Source organism: Maniola hyperantus, chromosome Z (assembly GCF_902806685.2).
Source record: "Maniola hyperantus chromosome Z, iAphHyp1.2, whole genome shotgun sequence".
Taxonomy (NCBI): Eukaryota; Metazoa; Arthropoda; class Insecta; order Lepidoptera; family Nymphalidae; genus Maniola; species Maniola hyperantus.
In genome coordinates, this window is record NC_048564.1 from 1,900,987 (window position 1) to 1,924,720 (window position 23,734).

At 39.5% G+C, this 23,734-nt stretch overlaps 2 protein-coding genes across 2 annotated transcripts in view; one reads left to right on the forward strand and one right to left on the reverse strand.

Moving 5' to 3' along the window:
* The window catches only part of cyc (basic helix-loop-helix ARNT-like protein cyc), a 41,885-nt gene extending 40,624 nt beyond the window's left edge, over positions 1-1,261 (reverse strand). The window contains exon 1 of the mRNA XM_034983544.2: positions 1,048-1,261. Coding sequence (XP_034839435.1) covers positions 1,048-1,142 — 95 coding nt within the window. The 5' untranslated portion in view covers positions 1,143-1,261. The remainder of the gene's footprint in view (positions 1-1,047) is intronic.
* Positions 1,262-9,998: 8,737 nt separating this feature from the next.
* On the forward strand, positions 9,999-20,973 carry LOC138404542 (uncharacterized). The gene is made up of 6 exons (XM_069508802.1): positions 9,999-10,056; positions 10,302-10,464; positions 13,171-13,287; positions 17,109-17,585; positions 17,670-20,168; positions 20,949-20,973. Exons 1-6 carry the CDS (start codon positions 9,999-10,001, stop codon positions 20,971-20,973), a joined length of 3,339 nt encoding a protein of 1,112 aa, XP_069364903.1.
* The last annotated feature ends 2,761 nt before the right edge of the window (positions 20,974-23,734 follow it).

The window sequence follows — 23,734 nt, forward strand, 5'->3', positions numbered from 1 at the left end:
AAATTTGGCATGCAGATAGCTATTAGGACGTAGGCATCCGCTCCGAAAGGATTTTTGAAAATTCAACCCCTAAGGGGATGCAATAGAGGTTTGAAATTTATGTAGTCCACGCGGACGACGTCGCGAGCATGAGCTAGTTATTTATATAACTAGCTACGGCTCTAGATAATAGATGTTTTGAGCCTGTGACTACGATACGCTTATACGTACTTGTATATTCTGCCTTATGCATCATACGTAACTCGTAAGACAGAGTAGAGATAATACCTATATCATATGTTGTAATTAAAAAAAAAATAGCATAAAAAGAGCATCAAATATAGCCTTTACGATTTTTATGGTTCCGCACCTCAAAAGGAAAAACGGAACCCTTATAGGATGACTTTTTTTTTTTTTTTTTTAAAGAATATTAGCCATGTTAAATGACTAATTATCCCCTTTCCCCTCGAACTAAGCGTAAAGCTTGTGCTAGGAGTAGGTACGACAATAGTGCAACTGGCGGGGTTTGAACCGTCGACCTTTCGGTTTTCAGTCCACTCCTTTTGAGCTATTGAGGCTCGTGAAAAAGGAAAAACGGAACCCTTATAGGATGACTTTATTGTCTGTCTGACTGTCGGTCTGTCAAGAAACCTACAGGGTACTTCCCGTTGACCTAGAATCATGAAATTTGGCAGGTAGGAAGGTCTTATAGCTGACTTTCGGGGAAAAATCTGACAACTGTAAATTTGTGGTTGCATCACACGAAAAAAAAATTGTGGTCATGAACTAATAATTAGTATTTTCAATTTTCGAAGTAAGATAACTATATCACGTGGGGTATCATATGAAAGGGCTTCACTTGTACATTCTAAAACAGATTTTTATTTATTTTTAGGTATATATAATAGTCTTTGATTTATCATGCAAAATGTCTATAAAATACGATTGTTATACGGAACGCTCAGTGCTCGAGTCTGACTCGCACTTGGCCGGTTTTTTTTAAATTAAATTACAGAATTGGTTCAGGGATTAATCATTTAAAAAGTTTCACTTGGGGAATGTACTCACTGCAGGTCATATTGGTAAGCGTAATGCGACGGTGGCGGCTGCAGCTCATGCAATTGGAGGTAAAACTCGTGCACTCGCGCATAATCGCGCGCCATAACGGCGTGCGGCCGAGCTGCGTTGCACAACCTCACTGACCGCCACTAAGCTCACTAGGCGACTAGTCTACTCGAACCGAGACCGCCGCGCCGTCCGCCCAACAAACTGCTAAACCGAATCGGACCGCCCTCCGCAACGGAACCCTCAACACTGAAGGATATGGATGGGTGTTATACCTATCCCCCACGACCGGTGGTTCCCGTGATACAAGAGTTAAATCTCTATGGTACACCCACAGAAGTCTAAATATGGGTAAGTACTTTCAAAATTCAAATCATTTATACAAATTGGGTACTGCTGTGCTCTTTTTGTTTGTCAGTTTTGAATTTGTAATATAATTATGCAGTGGTGATAATTAATTACGTAAACTTAAAACTACTAAAGTGATACCATTTTTACCTCAAGATGTTTTCCTTCATTGTTAAAGCAAGTGATATTTATAAAGTTCCGAAAAGTAAGAGATGCGCCCCCGGGGTCAAACCTGCGGTTAGAAGGCGGAAGTACGAAGTAGTAAAGGAAACAAAAAACTATTTTTTCATTCTTACACATATTCTAACACCGGCAATACCTCTAGATTACAACATGGGGTTATTCAAGGGGCGTACCAACAAATTCCTGAAAGGCCGGCAACGCATCGGGCGTTCCTCTGGTGCTACAAATGTTCATGGGCGGCGGTAATCACATAGCATCAGGTGACCCGCCTGCCCGTTATCTCTATTTAAAAAAACCCTTATCGTGGAGCAGGAGGAACCTTAGAGAGCTTGCTCCTGGGTTTTTAGGGTTCCGTGCCTCAAAAGGAAAATCGGAACCCATACAGGATCACTTGGTTGTCTGTCTGTCTGTCAAGAAACCTACAGGGTACTTCCCGTTGTCCTAAAATGATGAAATTCGGCAGGTAGGTAGGTCTTATAGCTGACATTAGGGGAAAAATCTGAAAACCGTGAATTTGTAGTTACATCACACAAAAAAAATTAAATTATGGTCATTAACTAAAAATTAGTATTTTCAATTTTGGCAGTAAAATAACCATATCAAGTGGGGTATCATATGAAAGGGCTTCAACTGTGCATTCCAAAACATATTTTTATGACTCATAGTTTTTGAATGTAAATGTAATGTAAAATGACGAAAAAATACAACTATTGTACGGAACGCTCGTTGCGCGAGCCTGACTCGCACTTGGCCGGTTTATTTTATCATGTTTCTATTGCAAGTAATGGCTTCACCGTCGCGTCGATGCGTCGATATGTGATTGATAACAGAGAATAGAAGACCTACAATACGATGTAGCAATATGTCGCACATAACTATATTAGGATACGTTATTATCGGACCACCTGGTAGCTACCTTCTCGACTGAGTCACAGGGATAATAATAATTTTAACACTTGCCTGCACTGAAACAATGACTAGTTTACGACCCGGCTTCATCATCATCATCATCATCAACAGCAGCCAATATTTTATTTATTTCCAACAAAAAAATGATAACAATATTGGTGTCTTCGTGTTCGCAGAGCTTGCCGGCTTGTTTGAGCACTGCATATTGCTCTATCATTAGCTCATTGTAGGTACAAAGTATGCGATTAATAAAACTGTAGTACAGTACGCGGCAGAAAGTAATGTAGATCGACCTTTAGAAGGAGATAGCGGATTTGTAGAGCATTGTCTCTGTCGTTGAGACCGACAAACTGTCATATAGGTATGAGTGACAGAGACAACGCTCTACAAAGTCGAAATGTCAATCTAAAGGCCGATGTACATTACTTTCTGGCGCGTACTGTATGTAGTCTAAATATATAAAAGGAAGAGGTGACTGACTGACTGATCTATCAACGCACAGCTCAAACTACTAGACGGATCGGGCTGAAATTTGGCATACAGATAGCTATTATGGCGTAGGCATCCGCTAAGAAAGGATTTTTGAAAATTCAACCCCTAAGGGGGTGAAATAGGGGTTTGAAATTAGTGTAGTCCACGCGGACGAAGTCGCGAGCATAAGCTAGTTAACAAAAAAATAAAAAAAAAACAACCCTGTCCAGACACCCTTAAACTTTAACAATTTAGTAAACTTTAATGGTGTCTGGCAGGGGGTTGCGACACTAAGTGTCTGGCAATGCATGACGTGCTTTCTAATACTAATCCAAGGAAAATATATAAAAAAATAGAATTCAAAAGAAAATAGTTTGACGCAAGGTTTTTTACACATATATTACCTGTTATCATCTCCCACAGCCACCCTGATCCAAACTTCATAGTCGCTAATCGTTCCTTCAGTGAATCTTTCAGCTTTTATAAAATAACGAAGGTCTAGCACGCGCTGGCTCTCTATCTATAATTATTGTGAACTGTCTATACTCTGTCCAGGCCTTAGAGGGTGTGAAATGGGCGGACCTAGTGGGCGGAACTCTCATTGTTTCGACTGAGGTTTTACAAAGACATCTTAACTATTCTCCTACTTTGTACAGTACGCGGCAGAAAGTAATGTACATCGACCTTTAGAATGAGATAGCAGATTTGTAGAGCATTGTCTCTGTTGTTAAGACCGACCTAACGTCACATGAGTAACAGAGACAACGCTCCACAAAGCCGAAATGTCATTCTAAAGGCCGATGCACATTACTTTCTGCCGCGTACTGTAATTAGTGCTTCCTACTGATTCCCGGAAACGTTTAAGTGCGAAAACCAGCCCAGAGTGAAGAAGAAGAAGACCTACTGATTCTGAGCGCAACTAAATTTTAGAGCATTTGCATCTTTTTCTTGATGTAATAAGAAAAGGATTAGAAAATGAAAAATTAATATAGTAATCATAATCGCGATTTAGAAAATTAATCATTAATCGTTAATTTGATTAATATTTTTGACTGATTAACGTAAGATTTTAAAACAAGAAAATAAATTACGAGGCTGAGAGTTGAACGATGTAGTAGGTATATGCTTGGCACTTACAATACCAATTCACAATCGAAGTTTCCAAAATGTCTACAATTTGGGTGGACAGCACCGCCTGTAGCGTTACGGTTGAAGAGTTGGAACCAGAATTTTTATGGGACCATCTCGCAAACTTCTCTGATACAGCTTTCTTAGGTAGTTACTTACGACTTTCATACATAACAATGTTCCATCCCCATTGACGTATATCCCCCATTTCACTCTCTAAGGAGTGGATTTTCGCAAAATCTTTTCTTAGCTAATACTAACTCCTTAAGAAAACCTACCTTCCAAATTTCTAGTTGACAATATAATAAAACAAAATAAAAATAAAAAAGTCTTTTATTTATCCTTAATAAATAATTAGTACATACATATCATTATAAATTCTGTGCATGCATTTAATATTGACATTATGCAAAAAAATTAATAATAATTAATACTGCATCTTTGACAATCTAGTTAACAATAATTATAACAACCTTCCCATTTCCCAAGGTGCTGGAATGGCGACCTCGCATCGGAAGACGCAGTGTTGGTAGACCCCCCCCCCCACTAGGTCACTAGGACATCAGATGAGTCGCAGGGAGCCGCTGGATTTAGGCGGCGCAAGACCGTGGCGTGTGAAAGTCCCTATAAGAGACCTATGTCCAGCAGTGGACGTCTCTCAAATGGTGACGATGACAACCTTCCCATACAAACTTTCATCTCCTATTTTACCACTCTCAAGAGTCAAGAGAGGATTTTTCAAAAATAACTTAAACCGATTTTTGTTATTTAAAGCTAATGTATGTGTTAAGTCGGTTTTCACGTCTGTAACTTCGTTGTGTTTGTTGTTGTTTGTGTATTAGGGTGGAATTCCGAAATATCATTGCTTATTGGATACCTACTCTGTACAAAGAACATACCCTCTAAAATTTCATGTCTCTAGGATCAGCTGTTTAGGCTGTGCGTTGATACAGTTATAAGTCAATCACTTAGTACGCAGCATGCATGTTTCCTCGCGATGTTTTTTAGCGTTAAAGCAAGTGATATTTAAGTGCTTAAAACGAATAGGTACCTACTTATTTTTGTTGAATAATTATTTTAAAAAAATTCGCATCAGAAACGACGGAAAAAAAGGGCCACCCAACTTCAAACAAATTGCTTGAACTAGGTCGGAACGTATGTTGGAGTCCGGAGTCGGTGGGTGTGTAGACGGCATAAAACACAATTATGGACACTATTTGCTTGCTGGTGTCAACTGTCCGATTGGGAGGTATCCGGTTACCTAGCAATTGGCAATCGGGGGATTTATTTATTTACAACAAGCTTTGCAGGCAGGCAGCAGGCCCCGGCTTTCAGGGGTGAGCTTAGCTTTATACACCACCGCTGCTTAACTCATCATCAATCCATCCGCCGTCTTCTCTCAGAATTAGAAGGCTTTTGACCATATCACCATAGCCTCAATAGCTCAACGGGTAAAGGAGTGGACTGAAAACCGAAAGGTCGACGGTTCAAACCCCGCCCGTCGCACTTTTGTCATACCTACTCTCAGCACAAGCTTTACGCTTAGTTGGAGAGGAAAGGGGAATATTAGAAAAAAATAGCCCACCACCAAGTGCAGATTCAAAATTGAGGAGTTGGAATCCAATTTTTTATGGAACAATGTTACAAAGTTTCTCTATCAATTAAAAAATAAAACTATGGAAATTTGTTCAGTAATCTCGAAGATTTTGGCGTACATAGGTAGAAAAACACAACTCCTCCTCTTTTGAAAGTCGGTTAAAAAAGTAGCCTATGTTACTCCTTGGTCAATACTCTACTTGTCTGTGAAAGTCCCGTCAAATTAGATTAAGCCGTTCTGGAGATTTGCCTGTTCAAACAGACAGACAAAATTTCAAAAACGTGTAATTCAGTTATGGCACAGTTCAAATAACCATATGAGTTTAATATGAGGCAATTATTTCGAAATTACAAACATACACTTCAATATTAGAAGTATAGATGTGTAATCACATATTTTTACAATAATTTACAAGGAACCACAAGCCTTATTCGCTATAATCCGCTAAACAGACAAATCGGTGTGTTGCAAGTGTACAACGTGCAGCATGCGATATGCACCGACCGCCACCCCACAACTAGATAAACAGGAAAAGCAAGCAATACCTACACACCACCAACACAGCACCACACCAATCTTCTAGACCCACTCAACGTACGTTTCACTTTTAACCTTCAGAGGGATGGAATTTTTGAAAATTCTTTTATAGTGGGCATCTACATTATAAAAGAAACCTTACTGTAAAAATTTCAAGTATTATATTGCTTCATTGAAAGTTTTATATTCGCATACTTACATAATTCAAGATTACCTAGTCCAAAGCCAAATCGGTAAAATGGAGTTTCAGCTTTGGACTTAAACACCTCTAGGTTGGCCTGAAGACTCGTTAAGCAGAAGTCGAAGTTTTGTCTTCGAACTAAGCGCTCTGGGCATTTCTGAGGGATAGCCTAGGCCGATCGCAATGTGCCGGCATTTCGGCTTTGGACTATAACATAATATACTTAGATAACCTTACGTCGAACTGAACAAACACAACTAAGATGTTGGTCTTGAATAGTTAGGGCTGTGGTTTCCGGTCTTTTGTAAACAGCTCTCTAAGTTGATTGGGGATGGTAAGTTCCGACCAGGGTTTGAAAGATAAGTAGACCTCGTGTTTGATAAATCATATAACGTGACAAATGAAGAACCTGCAATGATAGTACTTGGGTTCAACTGTTTAGTCCCAGTAGTTCAATTGCATCTCCCTTTAAGAGTTGAACTAATGGGGAAAAAGTCTCACTAGTTCAAAGGTTGAGTTAATCAGTTGAACTCTGTTGAACTAATGAAAAGGAGCGGTACATATCGAATGCAGTACGACAAGGCTCTTTTGCCACTTGAATGACATTGACAGGGGGCATAGTTGTAGAACAAAGGCTGCCAGCAAGTAAAATCTCCCCAAGTTTACGGAGTATATTTTTATATGATTTTAACTAAATGAGAAATTGGGAAAGCGGTCCCTGTTTACAAATCGAGAAAGAACAATAAAAACCATTTATATGCACTTACAACTAATCATGTTTACCTGTTCATATAAATACCTACTATATATACCTAGTGTTAAATATAGCTATAAGATGCAGACATATTTATGTTGTATCTATTATTAGGATATTATATCGTGATATTATGTACCTATATGGAATGGAATGGATGGAATCATATTATGGAATGGAATATGTAACACCCGCGTAGCACAGTATACAATATTATGTTTGCTTGTATATAACATTGAAGCTGGTTAATAAATATTAGAGCCCAAAAACCAAAGGAGATTGCCCATTTTTTTTGGTAGGAGCTTTGATCCAATATAATTGTTATGTCACCATGGTTTTAATTTTATATTGTAGACAAATAAGTACCTTTTTATATTCTGCAAACGATTTCCATTTGTTCACCCTGGTTACAAAGAAATCTAATTTTTATGTTGCTGATATTGAGATTATATTTAATTAACAGATACTTCATCAAAATAAATAGATGTTTACGATTCTGACTGTAATTATGAATATTTTCAATGATAGGGTGAAGGAAAGTCGAAAAGTCGTAATAAAATATATAATCGTAAAAAATAACACATTTTTTCAAAATTAATTTAAGTTTTGACACGACACCACAAAAGAGTGAGAAAGAGTTCACGGGCAATCTCCTTTACTTACACTTCAAAGAAACCTTGAAATGTGAACATAAAAAGCTTGTTCATAAGAATAAGATTCCTCAACAGTATGAGTTAGTTGTTCTTCTGTCAGGAGTTTCTTATCTTCTATAGTGTGACGAGACTTCCACGCAATGGCGAAAAGCCGTACACTTGGAAGCTATAACAGTTGCAGGTATATGGTTTTCCGCCGGTGCGAGTTAACGTTCTTCTGTTAGGAGCTTCTTGTCTTCCATAGTGCGATAAGGCTCCCACGCAATGGGGAGAAACCATATTCTTGGAAGCTATAACAGTTGAAGGAATATGGTTTCCCGCCAGTGCAAGGTAGCTGTTCTTCTCTCAGAAGTTTCTTGTCTTCCATGGTGCGATTTGGCTCCCACGCAATAGTGAAAAACCATATGCCTGGGAAGCTATAAAAGTTGCAGGTAAATGGTTTTCCGCCAGCGCGAGTTAGCAGTTCCTCTATCCATGAGATTTTTTAATGCTAAAAATGTAATTCCTTTCCTCACACTCTACCTTAATCTTTAAAGCATTTGTAGTTTCTAGTTTCTTCCGTCTGGAATTTCTTGTCTTCCTCAAAGTAAGGCCTCCTGTTAGGAGAGGATTCCCTCGCACGAGAGGAGAACCATTTTCTTGTAAGCAATATAGACACATGTTTGCAAGAAAATTGCTTCCCTCCAGTGGGAGTTATTGCAATAACTTTCTTCTACTCTTGTTGTTTTTGAATGTTTCAAAGAAACAAGTTAGCATTTAGAGAGACCTGTGTTTAAGAATATAAATATATTGTTGTATAATGATAACTACAGTGTTAATAATATATTTTAATGTATGTAGACAACGGGTATATAGCACGATTAAATTAGGGTTTTTATTTGTCGATATTTTAACCCAATTGCACGGGTCGTGGTCACGATGGGACTGCGGTGCTGCGAGAAATGAAGTTCGGGCTGTCAACTACCCTTTTTCTTGTTCTTATAGCCGGAACTTCACGAGCTGTCCGGCAAAATACACTCACAACGTCCTGACGTTGCAATTGGGTTGAAATATCGAGAAATAAAACGCCAAATTAATCGTGGTATGTACATTAAAATGTATGTAAAAACCTCGAAATAAGCTTAAAATCACTAGATAATAATATATGTATAATAAGACGAAGATCATGTCTAATGCTTATGTCCGCCCCCACCTAGTAGTCGTTGGGAGCTCTGCACTCGAAATTGTAGACGAGTATGTATACCTAGGACACACGATCCAGTTATGAGTTAGGTAGGTCCAACTCGGCTGGGCAGCGTTCACGAGATGTCTTCTTGTCCAAAAATCCTCAGTGCTTGAAGACCAAAGTCTTGATATGGTGGTATGGAGGACATGGATCCGAGACATAGTCGCTAATTATGGGCCTCATAAGAAAGCTCAGAGTCACTCAGCGGGCGACGGGGAGAGCTGCTTGGAGTTTCTCTACGTAATCAAATCAGAAATGAGGAGATCAGTAGGAAAACTAGAATAACCGACATAGCTCTTCATAGGATGTGAAGCTGAAGTGGCAATGGGTAGGTACATAGGTCGGAAAAGTGATAGACGTTGGGGTCTTAGTTTACAATTAGTAGTTAGTAATTGCAGTGGAATTCCCAACATTTCAAAATTCTTAAAATTCCACCGTAAGGAACAGGGGATAAAGCTCACATTTCCATGCTTACTGTGAGTCGAGTGGGAGTGGATTCGGCGTGGAGTCTATGTAATGTGCGAAGGCCTTTATTGAGCCTTCAGTCACTCTAGCAGCGGGGCGCAAGTCTGTCGCCGACAGTTAAATGAGACGGGAATCGAAACTGAGAACGATCCTATCACTTGCATTATAATTATTCCCTGTGACCTGCTTTGCAAACCATATATTATAAAATATAGGACTTTTCCTACCTTTAGTAACTGTTATTGATGCAGAACTGAACAATTCATTTTTAGTTGACTTTTTATTATTATTATTATTTTATTATTCAACTTACAAATTACATATTATTCCTGCTACATTCAGTGCCACAAAAACCGCAGTCGGTTTTACTGAGCACTGTATTAACTTAATATAGTAAGTATATTATAATATAACTATAAAACTAATACATAATATAATCACAAATAGGCAGGCACAGTCAGCAACAAAGCCAGGCCCGCACCCGTCCATAGTTGCTTGTACTGATGGCGGGTGCAAATCTAGCCCTGCTGCTGACTGTACATATTCAACTTAAGCTAGTTGGTAAGTAAGAAATATTTTGCCGCTCAACGTGTAACATCGTGACATCGCTACATCGTGACATTATGAAATGGATTAAAGTTTAGATAAGACAAGTTGTTCAATCCCCATCGTTTAGGTTAGTGGTTTAGTTTTAGTTTAGCTTAGTTTATATGTACATAGATTCGTAATTTAGCGGCAGATCGACAATAAATCTGTATCGTTAGAACTTTAAAAGGTTTCGGGTAGATTGAAAAATATATAACCAGTGCGGGTAGATGCCTGCCGCTCACTGGCAGAGTCGCTCGCAAGCCTCGAGAGACGCCGCACGTTATCTGCGCGTCTACGCCCCAAACCCACCACCCTGGGGCCACCATATAGTGCTGCAGTGCTAGTGTCGGCCGACCCAAGAGGAGACCACGACGAAGCCTGGTGAGTCGGTTTGTTATTTTCTCCTCACTGGTGTCGCGACATACTTTCTAGAAATCATACAGTCCAGCTCTTTAAATCAAGAAGCGATTCGAACCCCCTATCCAACCGAGCTGGCCGGAGTGAACACAAGTGTTTTCCGACCACATTGGGTATGTGTGAATGATGGCTCATAGTCGACCAAGATAATATGTAGGTGGCCTGATAGGTAAATTTGGAACTGATATAATAATAAAAATTCAAAAAAAAATTAAAACCGACTTCAATAACTACCAACACAAAAAAATAATTTAATTTATTACCCAATATATTATGTATACAAGAGTAACTGACAACTGTAGTTCTATAGTAATATTTTTTGGAGCCGGTGCCAATTAGCCGCACAAACCGTCTATCTACTCTTCATAGTGTTTTGCGACTCCACATTGGCGCAGACTCCAAAAAATATTACTATAGAAATACAATAACTCTTGTATGCATAATACTAGCTTCTGCTCGCGGCTTCGCCCGCGTGGCCTACAGGAAACAAATGGCTTTTTTTTTCAGAAACAAACATTATAACATCATGACGCGCACCCTGAACAGCACCGAATAACACATAACTAACCCCCATATCATCCCTTAAGGGGGGATTTTCTCATAGTAAACTCTTAGCTGACACCTAACCTCAAGAAAAAACCAGCTTTCCAAATTTCAAGTGAATAATATCAATAATTAAAACTTTCCCATACAAACTTTCATCCCCTATTTTACCACCCTTATGGGCAAATTTTCCGAAAATCCTGAAACACGTATTTCTTCATTTTTGACCGAGAACCCAAATACCAATTTTCATGCAAATAACTTGAAAAATAACGCACTTGCATACAAACTTCCATCCCCCATTTAACCCACTTAGGGGTGAAATTTCGAAAAATCCTTTCTTAGTGGATACCTACTCTTTACAAAGAATAGACAAATGTCTTTAGGACCAGCGGTTTAGGCTGTGCGTTGATATATATGTCAGTCAGTCAGTCAGTCAGGACTTTGAATTTTATATCTATAGATATTGAGTAATAAATTTAATTATTCTTTACTTTTTAGTGTTGGTGGTTATTGAAGTCGGTTTTTTTTTTTGTTTTTTTTTCACTATTTTTTGTGGCCCCATCGTACTAAAATATGATACGCCTGCCTCAGATCTTCACCAAAGTATATTTTACAGGACCACCTCTCAAGTACGAACTACCAAACAAAAAAAGAATCATTAAAATCGGTTCATATTTGGCGAAGAAATCGCGTAACAAACATACAAAAAGACATACATTCGAATTGAGAACCTCCTCCTTTTTTCAAGTCGATTAAAAATATGCTATGCCTGGTTAAAACCCTACTGTTTACAAAGCTATTACACTAATCGCGAGCAATTTACTCTTATTAATTGAGGAGTTCCGTTCTCCATCTCCGAAGATATTACCAAATTAAAATGGGACCACCTCTGAAGTATGTCCTACAGAACCTAAAAAGAATTATCAAAATCGGTTCATAATTGACGGAGTAATCGCGTAACAAACATACAAAAACATACAGTCGAATTGAGAACCTCCTCCTTTTTTTGAAGTCGGTTAAAAATAGAAGAATATCAAAAGAAAAACACTGCGGCGTAGTCAAGGTCCATGCCGTAGATTATCTGTGAAAATGTGGTGATAAAATCATAACAAGTGTTTCATATGTAAGTGTTTCATATGTAAGTGTATTCATATGTAATTTAATTAAACTTTCATTTATTTATTTTTCTCATTTTATCGTATTTAAAAAAAACAACAACAAATTAACAACAAAAATTAATTAATTAAATTAATGTTATTAACAACAAAAATTAATTAATTAAATTAATGTTATTAATCTGTCAAAATTGGTTAAACAATAGGCCGTAAAAGCACAGTTCACGACAGTTAAGGGAACTTGTAACAAAACGTCGAAGCTTCGACGACGACGATATTTCTTACTTCTCCGTTGCAATGAAGAACTTTCACTGACGAAAAACCTTTTGTTTGTAAGCATTTATAGACACATGGTTGCAAGCAAAAGGTTTCTCTCCAGTACGAGTTAGCGCATTTTCTTCTTTGCCATTCCCACTGAGTAATGCCTGCTACGATGATATACCTACTCACAATGGAAAGAATCCTTATTCAAGCAGGCATTTAAAAAAATGTTCTCCTTTTGCTTTTTTTATATAATTTTTTTTAAATTCGAAATAACCTGTTGGTATTAATTTTCCAACCACCTTAAAACTATTAAATACTTTAACTATCAACTACTATATAGAATTCTACAGTAAATTACCAACTAAATGTCCCAATTACTTATACCTACTACTATTAAAATTCTAATCAATTTCAAATTATACTAATATATTGTATCTAATTATATAGGATCTCGTGCCATTTTATGAGTTAGTAACATATTAGAAGTGAAGACGAACCCAAGATAAAAATAAAGAGAGTACAAGAGTTAATTTTTATCTAATTTCGTTTTAAAGACATTTGTATCTGAATAAAGAACACAACAGTTTACTTTTATGTATATCGAGAATTACAGTTGTTTACTTTTACAGCTTAGAAAAGCTAATAGTGACTGGCAACACGGAGGGCAAAAGAGCGAGAGGCCGCTCACCAACTAGGTGGTCAGACCAGTTAATGGGAGCCAGCAGGTGTGGATTTTATCACATAGTGAAAATGGCCACCAACAGAAGCCGGTGGAAACAGATAATCCATTCGAGGGAAGTTTGCCAGGACCACGATCTTCAGCAATGAAAAGGAACGACCGGAGAGAGAGACTTTTACAATGGTATGTACCCACGTACATGGTGTTTAAGTGTCACAATTTAGTACCTAACTAGCTTATGCTCGCGACTTCGTCCGCGTGGACTACAAAATTTCAAAACCCTATTTCACCCCCTTAGGAGTTGAATTTTCAAAAATGCTTTCTTAGCGGATGCCTACGTCATAATAGCTATCTGCATGCCAAATTTCAGCCCGATCCGTCCAGTAGTTTGAGCTGTGCGTTGATAGATCAGTCAGTCAGTCAGTCAGTCAGTCACCTTTTCCTTTTATATATTTAGAAGATATCCACATTAATGTAACAACAATAATGTATATAGGTAGTAAAAAAAATAGTAGGCCAGTAGAACATTCATACGGATAAAAATTCTAGTTTTTAGGGAAAAGGTCACATTAACATATATACATTAAGGTTTTACGAAAATGTTCGATCAGTTGTTTAAAAAATAAATTGGAAAACCTTTATAAAACAATTATTTTTGCCATACCTTTATATACAAATAAATATGGCACCACTAAGAAAGTGTGGTTGACTAACTTACACAAATATTAATGATTTTGTTCTGATAGCATAAGGAATGTGCAGCGGATAAACTTTCAAAAAACGGAAACTCCTTGATATTGTTCTCTGCAAGTATTGTTTTTTTTTAATTCAGATACAAGTTAGCCCTTGACTGCAATCTCACCTGGTGGTAAGTAACGATGCAGTCTAAGATGGAAGCGGGCTAACCTGGAAGGGGTATGGCAGTTTTTAATAAACCCATGCCCCTTTGGTTTCTACACGGCATCGTACCGGAACGCTAAATCGCTTGGCGGCACGGCTTTGCCGGTAGGGTGGTAACTATCCATGGCCGAAGCCTCCCACCAGACCGGACCAGAAATTTAGAAATTATAAAATTCCAAATCCCTGCCAGGAATCGAACCTGGGACCTCCCACTAATAAGACAACAGCACTTACCACTGCGCCAGGGAGGTCGTCAAAAGGTTGTTAGCCATGAAGTTACGTTATTAAATTCACTGTTGTGTGGGTGTATCGAAACAAGATTTGGTCAAAGTGACTCTTTGATAATGCGGTAGTTAACATTGTTGACAATCACTTATTGACATTATCATAAGAGGCACAAGCTATTCTACATACAATAAATGAATTCATTTCGTTTCAGTTTCTCACCCATTGCATTCCGAATGGCAAAAAAACGGAACTTTTATAGATTTCTCATGTCTGTCTGTCCGTCCGTATGTCACAGACACTTTTTTCCGAAACTGTAATAACTGTACTGTTGAAACTTGGTAAGTAGATGTAGACCTAGTGGCAGCCTACGTCAATCTCAGGGGGTGGGAAGGGCGCAGAATTATTGTCTGCTCGGCCTATCTACCCGGTGAGATTGATAATCCCGCAGTTGACCTGTTTCCGGTGGTCGATTACGCCCGGAAACACGACGCGGAACTACTGGTGGGATGCGATGCTAACGCCCATCACGAAGCCTGGGGAAGCAGCGACACCAACGACAGAGGTGAGTACCTCTACGATTTTCTTCTCGCAAATGGATTCCAGCTCTTGAACAGGGGCTGCACTCCTACCTTTGTTACGAGAGTCAGACAGGAGGTACTAGACATCACCTTTGCTACTGTTTACGCCATTTATTATATTTTCAAGTAATCTATTATAAATACACACACACGCACATTCAAACTCACACATAAGCATGTACGCAATGACATTTCCTTTCAAATTCCCCCTTCAGTCCGATTCCGCATTCTGGCGCTTACGCACGCTGAAAACCGCTCCTGTTTTGCACAACGAATGTGCCACGCAATTAAAAACACCCGCTCCGCTCCAAAAAGTGTGTAAACTCGCGAAATCAAGTGAAAACCGCAACTAATAAATAAACGCTAATTAATCCGCTAAAATAAGTGATCTGAACAAACTGTCAAGCAAAATAGGTACCTATATAAAGAGCAAAATTAACCTATGACGTGTACATATCATCGCTAATTAATCTTGCTATCGAAACTCCCTTTAATAAAATCAGTGCAGTTAAGTGCAACGGAAGGTCATCCCAAAGATCATCATCAGCAAGGAGCAGATCCCCACTCACCAGTGACCGCCTGAAGCTCAGGTAATCCCACAATCCCCTTGTGGTTCCATCGACCGGATTTAATCCTTTTGTTCCATCGACCGGGATCCGATCCTTTTGTTCCCATCGTCCTGGATCCAATCTGTTCCCTAACTATCCCGTTTGACCTTTAAACCTTCCATGTTCCCTCAAAAAACACTTACAACAAAACACTGAAAACGCTATTTATATATTCCAATACTTATTTCATAGGTAAGAATCGAATCACGCTTCATACATCGAGTACCGAATTTATTAAAAAATATACAAAAATTTTGTATATTTACGCATATTTGTGTTCAGATCATCGCATTATATTATATTAACGCATTGTATATAATTATTTACATGTATTTCTCAGTATTTTAGGTTTTAAGTTTTTTTTTAATTCTACCTGCATTCCGTTCGATAAATTATTCTTTGATCCATAATTATAATCGACCTTATTCGCTTGAAATAACGCTTACTATCGTATATCAAAAGTCAAAATGGCTAAGACAAAGGAATCGACTAATGTAGAAATCGTTAAATTGGAAGCAAAAAAGGAATTTTTATTTCAATCAGTTCAGCAAATTTATGATTTGTCACTTAAGGTGAGTGACCACGCACACAGAACGACTTTCATGTCCCGCATTCAATCTTTGGAGAAATTACGTCTAGATTTTACTACGAATTTAGATGAATTAATTTCAGCCTATTTAAACTCTGACCCTAAGTATGTTCCGAACTACTCCGCTCTTGGCGCGTTTGATACTTTATACTGTCAAATACAATATACGTTTAATGAGATTAAGACTGAGTCCACCACTTTGTCTCAGTATGATAATCAATACAGTTTGTTAAACAAAAAGTTACCTCCGCTAGATTTAAAAACCTTTGATGGCAATCCTGCAAAATGGACTATTTTTTATGAAAATTTTGTGAATCTTATTCATAATAACAACAGACTCTCTGACATACAGAAGGTTCAATACTTGATTAGTTGTTTAACTGATAAGGCGCTCTTAGTCTGTTCAGGAATCCCGCCTACATCTGAAAACTATCTTATTATATGGAACGCATTATTAGAAAAATATCAAGACACGAGGGTACAGGCAGCTCAATATATTGATACAATATTAAATTGTAAACAAAATCAACCGCTCGAATCCTTTGTTGATCAATTCTGCTCTGCGCAAGCAGCTTTGACACGTTTACCTATTAAGAATTTGTCAGATTTTATGATAACGCATATCGCACTCTCGAAATTAAGTAAGGAAACTGTTTCATTGTTTGAACAGACGCATAAACACATTGAAATTCCTACTTTTTCTGATTTAAATACATTTTTAAAAGAACAACTAAAGATTCAAACTTTGCGAAGCACTCAAGTTCATCAAACTCCCAATAAAAAACCTATTTCTTACAAACCTAAATCGCAAACTCAAACGTATACAAGTACAGTCGGCAACAATAATTATAATTTAAATTCGCAAAATACTCAACGCACTTGCATTATATGCAAAAATCAAAACGCTCATCCGCTCTATAAGTGTGAGGTTTTTAAAAGCCAAGACGCAAAAACTAGACTAGATATAGTGAGGAAAAATAGATTTTGTGAATTCTGCCTAGGTTTTCACTTAAAATTCCGCTGTAAAAGCCAGGGAAGGTGTGGAAATTGTGCATCTAGCTCACATCACAGCCTTTTATGTAACTCTTTTTCTAGACCTAGGTACGAACCTGGGACCTCACAGTCGCAAGCCCCCTCTTACTCACAGAACCGCTATGGTGCGAATAATAGCAGCGCTCCGATGCCGCCGCTACCGCAGAACGAGAGATCTAGTGATTTAACAAAAATTACAGCACCGCCCCCCGCGTCTCACACTCAAACAGCTACTACTAACTTAACCAGATACATAACAAATTGGGAGGTAAGTACAGAAGTTTCCATGTCAGATCACAGGCACATAAGCTTCGCTTTGACAACTGTGTCTGAGATGGAAACGCTAACTTTTAGGGATCCAAAGTGCACCTCTTGGGCCAAATATCTTGAGAACCTAGAGGAAAATCTGAGGTTAACCCCTAAGAGTATCAAAACGCTGGAATGTCTTGAGTTTGCGGTGGAGGCTGTCACCGAGGGTATGATCAAAGCCTTCGAGGACAGCTGCCCCCTCAAGGTCAGGACCTCGAAGCGGAAAACACCGTGGTGGTATTCGAAGTTAAAAAGACTCCGTGATAAAACACGGAAACTATTCAACAGGGCTAAAAGGACCAATGAATGAAATATATATAGGAAAGCCCTGACGGAATATAGTAAAGAGATCAGGAGAGCCAAGAGAGCATCGTGGAGGAGGTTCTGTGAGGAAATCGATTGTCTGCCTCAAAGCGCGAGACTCCACAAATTGCTCTCCAAAGCCTCTCCGAGCCAACTGGGGCTTTTAAAGGGACCAGACGGCTCATTCACTTCAAATGAGAAGGAAACCCTTGAACTGCTGGCTAGAACTCACTTCCCGGGAGCGGTCTCCCTGAACGCTAGTCGCACTCTGGCGCGCGCTCCACACCGGCCCCGCTCAGAGGACTGGAGGAGAGCTGCCATTGTCTTTAGACCCGGGGCCGTGAGGTGGGCCATCAATTCTTTCAGCGCTAACAAATCGAGCGGGATCGATGGCATTACGCCCCTGCTATTGCAGAGAGGCGTGGAACTATTGATCCCAATCCTGGTAAAGATTTTTAGGGCGAGCTATGCCTGGGGTTACATACCAGAGGCTTGGACCACAGTGAAGGTCATTTTTATACCTAAAGCAGGGAAGAAGGACTATGGGTTACCAAAGTCCTTCAGACCCATTAGCCTCTCCTCGTTCCTACTGAAAACGATGGAGAAGGTGCTTGACAGGTACATAAGGGATACGCTTCTCATTGAGAAGCCTATACACTACACCCAGCATGCCTACTGCAGGGGACGATCTACGGAAACGGCCCTGCTGAACCTTGTCGACAAGGTTGAAAAGGCTCTGGAGGACAAAGAAATCGCCCTCGCGGCGTTTCTAGACATCGAGGGGGCATTTGACAACACTCCAACCCGCACACTGGTGGATGGGCTGGCCGATAAACTGGCCGATACGACCACCACCAGATGGGTGGAGGCAATGCTCTCGAATCGCATAGCCAAATTTGAGCTAAATAACATCTCGATTGAAGTGCTCACAACAAGAGGATGCCCGCAAGGAGGCGTCTTATCGCCCCTGCTGTGGACTCTTGCTGTAGACAAACTACTGTATGAGATGGCTGAACTCCGTATCGACACGCAGGGATATGCTGATGACCTGGTGGTAATGGTACGTGGGAACTGCCAGAGCACGATCTCGTATCTCATGCAGGGAGCACTTAACACCATTGAAAAATGGTGCAGAGAAAACCAACTAGCTGTCAACGCGGAGAAGACAGTGATAGTACCATTCACTAGAAGGCGTAACCTTGATAAACTCGAGTCGCCGAAGCTGAACAATAGGAGCATACCATTCTCATGCGAGGTCAAATATCTGGGCATCACTTTAGACCAGAAATTGACCTGGAATTTGCATGTCGATGGAGTGCTCAAAAAGGCTAAATCAGCTTTAGGCATATGTAGTCGATTTGCGGGAGCAAGATGGGGACTTAAACCAAAAGTGACCTTCTGGCTCTATACAGCCATTGTGAGGCCGATGATATCGTACGCCTCCGTGGTTTGGTGTAGCAAATTGACGCAGGTTACAACCCAGTATAAACTTGGCAGTATCCAAAGAACTGCTTGCCTACTTATCACTGGAGCTATGAGCACCTCTCCGGGGGCAGCCTTAGAAGCTCTTCTCAACTTACCTCCTCTCTTCCTGTATTTGATGGAGGAGGCGAGAATGGGCATGTATAGGCTGATTAGCCAAGGAAAGGTGAATTGGCTATCTAAAACACTGAGGGACTTGCAGAACTCAGTACTCGAGATTCCAGTTTTGGGAATGCCGTCAGACACGATGATCCCAAAATACAACTTCCAGAGATCCTTTTCTGTGGAAATCCCAGATAGGGAGGATTGGACAAACAACAAAATCACATGGCCATCGGGCTGTTTAAAATGGTTCACCGATGGCTCAAAGTCAGGCAAAGACGTAGGATGTGGAATCTATGGAGAGAAACCCAGGATCAAACTGTACCGTAACCTGGGGGCCTATACATCTATTTTCCAGGCGGAGGTATACGCCATAATAATATGTGTGGAAACCATCCTGCAACACAACCACGTCAATAAAACGATTTACATTCACTCGGATAGCCAAGCAGCTCTTTCAGCTCTGTCTTCAGAGGTTGTTAACTCGAGACTGGTTGAAAACTGCAGAGTAAACTTAAACACCCTGGCCCAACACAACAGGGTGGTTCTAAGATGGGTGCCAGGGCACGCCGGAATAGTAGGCAACGAAAATGCGGACATTCTGGCGAAATCAGGCGCAAAGGCACGTCAGATAGGCCCAGAGCCTGTCTGCGGTATACCTAAAAGCCTGGTTCAACTCACCCTCCTAACCTATTGCTACTATGACACACTCAACCGCTGGAGAAACTTGCCAGGGTTAAACCACTCGAAAGCGCTGGTTAAATCCTTCAGCAAGAAGGTAGCATCTGAGGTGCTGTCGCTTAACAGAAGTAACATGTGCATCCTGGTGCGAGCTTTAACGGGTCACTGTGGCCTGAAAAGGCACATGTATAACCTTAAGCTCCAGGGCTCGGACATCTGCAGGCTGTGCCACGAGTCTCCCGAGACTCCGATGCACATTATCTGCTTCTGTCCTGCTCTGATGCACAAACGTAGCGTCCACCTAGGGAGACACATCATTTATCCGGAGGATGTTACTTCAATTCCAGTCAAGAAGGTGCTGCTGTATCTGGCGGCCACTGGATTTGACAAGGAAATGTGAAGTGGAGGCAAACACAATAGATCGGAGACAGTCGCAGTGATTCAGGGATAGTAAGGACCTGTATAGCCCCAAAGAAGAAAGAAGAAGAAGTAGATGTATTCTGTGAACCGCATTACGATTTTTACACAAAAATAGAAAAAAACAATAAATTTTGGGGTTCCCCATACTTAGAACTGAAACTCAATTTTTTTTTTCATCAAACCCATACGTGTATAGGTATAGGTCTTCAAAAATGGAGTTGAGGTTTCTAATATCATTTTTTTCTAAATAGTTTGCGCGAGAGACACTTCCAAAGTGGTAAAATGTGTGTGCCCTCCCCCCCCCCTGTAACTTCTAAAATAAGAGAATGATAAAACTAAAAAAAATATATGATGTACAGTAACCACGTAAACTTCCACCGAAAATTGGTTTGAACGAGATCTAGTAAGTAGTTTTTGATTTATCGTGCAAAATGTCGACAAAATACTATTGTACTACGGAACCCTCAGTGCGCGAGTCTGATTCGCACTTGGCCGGTTTATTCTAAGAACTGATACACAGAAACCTTGCAAGCATCATAGAAACATGTTTGCACGAGTAAATACAATTCCCTCTATTCTACTCGAATAAGGCTCCATCCCTCTTCGATGCAGGTTCATTGCTTCTCCGCTGCGATGATGAACTCATACTGGTGAAAAGCCATGAAAGATTAAGGATTTTCACCAGTGTGAGTTCATAATCGACGGATAGAAAACATACTCCCAAAAATTGCTGAAATTTTATAATATACACGATGGTTAAATAGGTGGGCCGTGAAAATCTAGCTGGCAAGACAGACAGACAGATAGACACACTTTCGCAATTATAATATCTAGTATGGATAATGGTTATGCTAGACTTTAATCTACAGGAAGATTTTTTTGGTTTTGCAAATTTTTAGGGTTCCGTACCTCAAAAGGAAAAACGGAACTCTTATACTATAAGGCATAGTGCTGAATCTTATTATTTTATGCTCTTATATGGTCATATATATATATATATACGTCACCTGGTGGTTCATATGACCCATCCATTTTTTTGACACGGGCCTGTAGTCTATTAGGGTCACCCTAGAAACGTAATCTTCAGCTGTTCATTGTATTGTACACGCACTCACACGCGATGACGCGCGGGCGGCCGTAGTACCTTTTTATTATTTTTTAAATAAAGGAGCGTTTAACTTTGAGCTGAATACCAATTTTTCCTTCATACTTTATTGGGCTTAGGACCATCAAAATGTAGAAACTCATGCATAATAATAATAAATTTAAGAGGTTGCATGAAATGTGCGTTAAAAAGAAAGAATAATGATTAGCATAAACGTAATAAAACGTAAACAATGATTAGTATTATGCATACTTCTGCATTAAGGCGTATTTAAAAAATTGGAATCAACTTATTATAATTGCGAAAGTGTGTCTGCCCGTCAATCTGTCTGTCTGTATTACCAGCTAGACGGGACGCGGACGAAGTCATGGGCAACAGCTAGTTATAAATGTATTTAGCATATATAGGTACTTGTATATTGACTATAGTAATCTAAATAAAGCAGTTAGCGGCGAGAAAGTACTCACACTGAAAAGAAACCTTATTCCTGTAAGCATTTTCTAAGCGTGGTTGCAGGAATACTTAGGACTTTCTCTTCAGCACGCGTTAAACTTGTTTTTTCGCACGTCCAAAGAATATCTGGTTCTATTAATGTGATGTGGGGCTGATGCGGGGTGATGTCATATAAGCTTATAGAGATTGTATGGGGACCAGTAGTGCCGCGACAGGACTGTGACAGCTGTTGATAGCACTGTTGCGGCAGCGCTGCTGCGTGAAGCGTGGTTCGGAATCATACCTTTAGCGGATTAATTTGTCGTCCTGTTCCCGTCTTCTGTCTTGTGTCTTGCTTTCTTTCATTCCAGACATTTTCTGAGAAATAACTCACTCTAGAGACAAACCTTACTCTTGCAAGCATTTGTGTACCATGTTTGCAAGAATAAGGCTCGTCTCCAGTCCGAGTTGGCCGATTGTTTTTTGCCACGTTCAAAGAATGGCTGCTGCTTTAGCTGCAATCCGTTGCTTCGTAGATAATACTTCTCCGCTGCGATTATAAACCCACACTGGCGAAAAGCCAAGAAAGAATAAGGTTTTTCGCCAATGTGAGTTCATAATAGACGATTAGAAAACATACTCCCATAAATAAACTTCCCTGGAAACCTGAAAATGAAACATAACGCTTAAAAACATAACTTAGTTCTCCAATGCTAGCCCTCTTCTTTTTTTCGGAGTTTCGCTGAACAATACTTGCTACGTAGATAGCGACAATGCGAGTTCGTCGATCGTTAACTCTTCTTTCTTCATGATTCTCTGCTTCGACGAGAACACATACGGGTGAGGATCTAAGGATAACAATCCTCGCCAGTGTGAGTCCCCATCGACGCTTAGAAAACAAAGTTCTCCAATGCGAGTACTTTTCTTTTTTCCGAATTTCGCTGAATAATTATACTTGCTGCGTTGATAGTTACAGTGCGAGTACGTCGATGGTTTTTTCTCATAGTTCTCTGATTTGAAGAGGACTCACACTGGAGAGGAACTAAGGATAACGATACTCCCCAGTATGAGCCCCCACCAACGCTAAGAAAACAAAGTTCTCCAATGCAATTCTTTTTTTATTATCATTAACACCAACAACTTCCATACAAGTAAGACTTTAAAATATTCACAACTAAGTAAACTTGTATCAATACAAAAATTGAGCAACAGAAAGTACCAACAACATTTAACTATTCACAAAAACCAAGTTACTTAGATAATGAAGAAGTAAAACATTGCGCATAAATAAAAAGAAAAAAACCAGCCAAGTGCGAGTCAGGCTCGCGCAATGAGGGTTCCGTACTACAGTCGTATTTTTTCGACATTTTGCACGATAATTCAAAAACTATGATGCATAAAAATAAATAAAAATCTGTTTTCATGAACACAATTTAATTTTTTTATGTGATGTAACCACAAATTCACGGTTTTCAGATTTTTCCCCGAAAGTGTCTGCTTTAAGACCTACCTACCTGCCAAATTTCATGTTTCTAGGTCAACGGGAAGTACCCTGTAGGTTTCTTGACAGACCGACAGACAGACCGACAGAGATCCTATAAGGGTTCCGTTTTTCTTTTTGAGGTACGGAACCCTGAAAAATGAAAAAAATACATAATAAAATATTCACGATTAATGGTCACCAATTTGATAACAAACAATTGTTTTTTTTTATTTGGTTATTTTTTATGAAAACTGTCAACATCGCTAGCGCCTGACACACAAACGTCTATATAGCATTTAAGCATGCGAGGAACGGGTGAATAGCTACACGATAAGGTTAGCGTTTGCGGAAAGTGAAAGAGACGTTTTTAACGTAATC

What these genes read in the sequence shown, in the direction of transcription:
- LOC138404542 (XM_069508802.1), top strand. Translation starts at nt 9,999, where the DNA reads ATGGCGGGTGCAAATCTAGCCCTGCTGCTGACTGTACATATTCAACTT. An exon ending in TATTCAACTTAAGCTAGTTG is followed by an intron (nt 10,057 to 10,301) that starts GTAAGTAAGAAA and finishes ATATATAACCAG; the next exon opens with TGCGGGTAGATGCCTGCCGC. An exon ending in AAGCGGAAAACACCGTGGTG is followed by an intron (nt 17,586 to 17,669) that starts GTATTCGAAGTT and finishes AAATATATATAG; the next exon opens with GAAAGCCCTGACGGAATATA.